This window comes from Typha latifolia, chromosome 10 (genome assembly GCF_019914945.1).
Source record: "Typha latifolia isolate L0001 chromosome 10, TyphaL0001v2, whole genome shotgun sequence".
Classification (NCBI taxonomy): Eukaryota; Viridiplantae; Streptophyta; class Magnoliopsida; order Poales; family Typhaceae; genus Typha; species Typha latifolia.
In genome coordinates, this window is record NC_133095.1 from 6924633 (window position 1) to 6930623 (window position 5991).

General features: G+C 29.2%; 1 protein-coding gene across 2 annotated transcripts; it reads left to right on the forward strand.

Moving 5' to 3' along the window:
* The first annotated feature begins 730 nt into the window (after positions 1–730).
* LOC140796872 (uncharacterized) lies at positions 731–2243 on the forward strand. 2 transcript variants are annotated; one of them, XM_073150029.1, is made up of 6 exons: positions 731–919; positions 1095–1228; positions 1325–1395; positions 1527–1604; positions 1706–1765; positions 1864–2243. In XM_073150029.1, exons 2-6 carry the CDS (start codon positions 1129–1131, stop codon positions 2005–2007), a joined length of 453 nt encoding a protein of 150 aa, XP_073006130.1. In that variant the 5' UTR covers positions 731–919; positions 1095–1128; the 3' UTR covers positions 2008–2243. The 2 variants fall into 2 exon arrangements, with proteins under 2 accessions (XP_073006130.1, XP_073006129.1); XM_073150028.1 differs by having other exon boundaries at positions 733–919; positions 1085–1228.
* Positions 2244–5991: the final 3748 nt, after the last annotated feature.

A 5991-nucleotide genomic window follows, 5' to 3' on the forward strand; every position in this document is an offset into this window, starting at 1 on the left:
AGGATCCATAATGGAGACGTGCACAAGCATCCAAAGACAAATATTTGCACGTTTTACAGTAGTAAGCTCTAGCATTTTCATATGTCAGGGCACATAGCAAATTATTGGGTGATGCATGGAAAATGCTATCTCAATCATTAATGCTGGTGGAAAAATATTACATTATGCTATGTACCAGCATAAATGATATATTATTTGATTGTCTCAGAGCTTTTTGTTTTAATTTACGATTAATTATACCTAGACTCTGACCCATCTAAAAGAATATATAGCAAATGACCATTTTATCGTCGACTTTTTTTCTTCGTTCTTCTAAAATGATAAAATGGCTGTCAAAGTGTCTCTGATTGATCATCTGACAAACACTATATAATAGGAAAAACAAACAAACAGACAACTAAAAGAAAATGATATTTTAAGAAGTTTTACGTGGTCAAAGGTCAATGTATCATGGAAAATAAATAAGGGGGCTATATAAAAATACGTAAATGTTAAGAGTTCCAGATGTAAGTATCTCTCGATTTTACTCTAGCAGAAGTTGTTACTTGGTATCTAATAAGCTTACAACTTGCACCTTTAAGAAGAATAAAGTTAGGCCGTGATAAGAAAAAAGTGGCATTCCAAGTAGTTGTGAAGGTACATTAACATGTATGTTGTTGTCTTCCTAGTACATGAGAGATCCAAGGAATTTTGTGGGACGATAAATAACTTCTTCTCCATTCATTATTTTGCAAGTCTAATTATTTTTAAGCAGGAACAATTATTTGTCCTTCAGAAGAAGCAAATGAGAAAAACAAGCTCATAATTAGCTTTAGTGTTAGTTTGTGCCCACTGCCGACTGCTATCAATTGGTTTTAAATAGCTCCCTTACCTAATCTGCTTCCCATCCATCCAGCATTCACTTCAGAAAATTGAACTGGTATGTCTCTGATGACGATCTTCTACTCTAATGTTTGTAACTTGCACATCGAGTTATAAGTTGGTAAAAGCATTTGGTACATCTACATGCTCTAGAATTTTGGTCTAACAGATTGACACTTTTGCGACTCTTTATTATTCTGCTATCTAACAAGATATATGGCAGCACTCTGTAGGTTTGATTGTTTTTCTTTCAAGAGTGAGTGAAGAATGGAGAAAGGACGAAATCTTGCTGTTATACTTCTCTTGCTGGTTACATTAGGCTATGTGCATGCAAGGCATGGTATTGAGCCAATATCGATGGAGCAAGGTAAATTATATCAACAATCAACATTAATTACAAGTATTGTTCTGTTGTTGCATACTTCAAAGTATATGCACGTTTAATGGTCTTTATATGATACAGGGTTAGGCTTTCGTGAATCAGTCTTTTCAAGTAACAAGGGTCTAGATTTGATCAAAAAGTTTTCTCCTGAGGTGCATAGAATGACATGAACTACTGCATACTTTTTATTGCTATATACATTGCAAATTAATTTCTCTATTAGTGTGTATTCTGTTTTTTAAAGCAAACATGCCGTAATACTGAGTTCATTCTTCTTTATCAGGTAGATGAGAAGATTTGTTTAGAATGCCGAAAAGCAGTGAAAGATATCATCACAGAAGTAACAACGCCTAAAATGAGGGTAATAGTGTGATTTGTTGATGAAATTATACAAAAAAGTTTGATTGTGTTCTTACTCTTTTCCCTTTCTCTCACATTATCTATTACTCTACCTTCTACCAGTCAAAAATAATCAAGGTTATTCTTGCATACTGCGAAGAAGTCGATGAGGATGGACACCAAGTAAGCATTTTTTTTCTTCTCCTAAATTACCAAAATCTTGGCCATCACTAGAACAAGCTATTCATAGTTAATTTCTTCTTCTCCCCTTAATTTTGCAGTGCAAGAGAAACGTTCAGAAATATGTTCCTCTGATACTGGCAAAACTTGACAAGATGAAAGCTAATGACTTGTGCCGCATGGTGGGAATTTGCGACGAAGGAGTATCACCAGCTAAAAGTATAGTAGGTTATAACCAGTACTGAAGGAGTGATGTAGTGATCATTTGAAGCTCTCATTAATTATGTTTTGAATAATGGTTTTTTTTTTCCTTTCCTTTTCTGTTTTTGAGAGAGAGTGGGGTAGGCCTGGTTATGTTAATTCTATACGAATAATATTGTGATACAAGAACTATAGATTAAAGAAGTTACTATTGGAGACTAGCTTTGCAAGCCATATTCAAATTATATTGAAATTAAATCTTGAGGGATATGCATCAAAATTGTTCCATGTGGAGTCATTGCTGCAAACTCTTACAGACACTCATGATTTCAACAAAAAATAGACATATATAATTGCAGATCAAGATTTATAGGTTATTGAACTAATGGTGATTTGGCTACTGCTGCAACATGGCAAAATTTATCACATATCGCAACTAGAATTATCAGCGGAATTAAGTTTATAAAGATAACAATATTATGATTAATCTTTACACTGAGATCTCCTATATGTTATGTAATACTGAAAAATTATGAAGACCAACGTGCTTCAAATCCTGTACTTTTCCATTGATTAGAGGAACTCATTGTCTGTTGGCATCATCTCGCAGATAAACTGAAGCAAGCAAGAAAATAACTGAAACTTCCCAGAGAAAAAAATTATGATTATCCCTTTCATAGAGATCCCCCATGTATTTTCTGACAAGGGTTGTCATGCCAATCAATGGCCGACACCGTACGTGTTGAATACGATACAACACGGCTGGTACGTTAAAGAAGAAGATAGAGGAGAAAAGAAAGAGAGAGAGGAAGATGTTAGAATTTTGGATGCTGGAACTGAACAACTAACAATTGGGATCATTGAGGAGGCAGGAGAAGTGAACTACAATCAAATGGCATCAATTGTAGCAACATGAGTTTTTCTATTTTCAAATTCTCTTTCTTCATTTATATTCTTCTTTTGAAGCGAGAAAAATGCCATTGGCTGTTCTATGCCAATCCCACCTAACGATAATAGTCAGCCGGAGGTTTCAAGGATCGGCCGATAGATCCTTAAATATCAGCATCTGTTTTGATTTGAGATTGACGAAATAGTCAAATATACTGAATTTTCTATAGATTCACATGAAACAATGGTAGGAAAACATAATAAATTTTGTTTCAAAGAGAGGAAGAAGAATCTATTATCCTAGTGTTGTTAATTTCATAATTTTAATTAAATTTAAAATTAGTAATTAAAGAAATTTAAAACTCAATTGTTAGTTTGTAACGGTTGATTATTTTAAAATGCTTAATGGGCTGAATTTGGTTACAAATTATGAAAAAATTCAAAAGACCTCAAATACTTATAAATACCCCTTTATTCATGAGAAAATAATAATATAAAAAAATTCCAAGTCAAATAGAAAGTTTTTTTGGCTACTTTTAATCTTTCAATTTTCTCTTATATATTATTTTATTTGAACCGGAGGAGTGCAGTTGTCATATAAAATGTGCTATCCGGCGATATAGGAATGAAATTTTGGGTTATATATTAGAGGAAAGAAAGGCGAGTAACCCTTCATAGAGGCGCCATTTTTCTTTAGGGCATCTATGCTTCGGTGTGCCTAATATACTAGAATTACTAAACTTTTTATTATTTATATATATAATATTTATTTTATTTTTTTAAAATATAAACTGCATAAATATTTTAGAAATAAAAACTAACAATCTAAAAAAAAGTGATATTCTAGTATTTATATGACTCTTGCGGGGGTTCATATACTTACGAATTTATTAGAAATATTGTTGCATCTCAGGACTTATTTTCTGAAATATAAAATTTTAAATTATATGAATTAGACAATAATTTTTATAGTATCTTGGAAATCTAAAAACAAAAATTAAAAAAAAAGTGTACTTATATTTCAAAACAGATAATAAACTATTATTTATCTTTTAATTCTTCATTTGTTGATTGTATGTTTAATCTGCTATTTGTAGAATTGTAATTACTAAAATTAGAAAAGTTCATAAATAGAACGTAATTCATATATGCATTCTATTAAATAGTTTGCATTTTAGTCCGTACATTTATTAATCTGTTAGAAATTCTTAATATGTTTCTGACCTTATTATACAAAATGTAAGTTTGAAACATTTTATTATTCAAATGATAATTTACATTTCGGATATTGAAAAGTTTAAAATTAATGCTATAAAGTTAAAAAAAGACGTCATTTATGAAAAATTTTCAGTTTTTTGAAAATCAATTTAAATTGTTTCTATTTTAATGCCGTAGACACTTCTTTTAGTTGCTTTTTAATTCAATTAGGAAGTTTACATTTTAGTCGTTAGAATTTTAGCAAATTATAAAATAGTCCTTATGCTATATAGAAATTTATGATTTTCTATTCTTGGACGTATACTTTAAATGCATGTTATGTTGGATAACTGATCATATTTACCTAAAATAAAGTTTTCTCTTGGTTTATTTGAAAGGTTTTAGTTAATACATCAAAAACTGATTTGAATTCAGATATAATAATTACAAGAATATTAAATCTTGTCGGAATTCAAATAAATTTTGAATCCAAACCGAATAAACCAATAATTTAATAAAAGAAGATATTTTGAATTTGTTATAGTAAAGAGATTTGTTTATTTAATTGACTCATTGATGTACTCATTTAAAGTTGTGTACTCTTATCATGTTGAATTTTTATTTCAGACCCTACTATTCTGAAATTTGTCTATATTGGACAGAAAAAAAAATTTTATTTTGTGTTTAAAACCAGTATTTATTGAAATTACTTTTAAATTATTTTTTACAAGTAGACAGCATATATATAGTTGCGGTTTTTAATCTTGCATTTGAATTATATTTCAAATAAATTGCTGACTAAATTTATATTTTAAACACTGGATTTCAATTATTTATGATTTAATCGATACAAGTGTTAATGCAAACATACTTATAATATATCTTTTCTGCAGTTTTCAAAATATCATAATTTTGATATTCACATAACGATTTAAGAAATGGTTGACATTATGATAACTTATATTAGCATAAAAAAATAGAGTTATAAATGAGACATTAAAAAAAATGAGATCATAAATTAGAAAAAATAATTCTTTATTACTGTCATCATTGCTATTATTAGCTTTACCATGTTGATAGAAAAACCCTTTTGTTTGTAACATATTACCTTCTAGTCCCTTAAATATTTAATTTTATTAATAAATTTAATGCAAATGTTTTTACATTCAATATGTTAATTCTTAAATATAAGAATTAAGATTCCATGTTGGACATGTTTTATATTTGAATAAATCTTATTCTTAAATGTAGACTAGAATATGGGGGTGTTAAATGTTAAATATTATTTTGCTATGTGATAGCAAAATATTAAGCATGTTTATGAAAAATAGCATGTGCTATTCATTTAATTACTATTAATGGTAATTATATACTTCAATCTATATATAAAAAATGAGAATAAAATTGTGTATATTAATTCCATGATATATATATTATACCATGTGAAATACTTTCTTTTATAGTTAACAATAAAATTATTGAAGTGCTATAAAAGTTAAATGTGATTATTTAAATCATTGTTATACATGCATACTTGATAATTATCATCATGCAATACATGAAATTATTTATAAATGTGGGTGTTGTGAACTCCAAATTAAAATTTTAAATTCTAAAGACTTTTATATTGGCATGTCATGCAAGTTAATTACTTGTAAAGATAAAATAGCCTTGAAAAGGGAAGAGGTCATAAGACTAGCATTGCTACAAGATTTTCATTGAAGAGGATAGTAAAGCTCATATAATTGTCCCAACAGTGAATTTCAACAACATGAAACATGATTAGATTTATCCAAAAGTGAAGTTTGGTAGAAATGAAACTGTTGATGGACACAGTGAGGAGCACCGAGTAATTTTCCCATCCCTATGGTGAAGTTCTCTATGTGATGACCAGGTTGAGTTAATCAAAGAGTCCAATGCAGTTATTATTTTCTGAGATGTGT

Coding starts and splice junctions, on each gene's coding strand:
- LOC140796872 (XM_073150029.1), top strand. CDS start 1,129: ATGGAGAAAGGACGAAATCTTGCTGTTATACTTCTCTTGCTGGTTACA. Junction 1,229..1,324: donor GCCAATATCGATGGAGCAAG/GTAAATTATATC, acceptor TATATGATACAG/GGTTAGGCTTTCGTGAATCA. Junction 1,396..1,526: donor TCAAAAAGTTTTCTCCTGAG/GTGCATAGAATG, acceptor CTTCTTTATCAG/GTAGATGAGAAGATTTGTTT.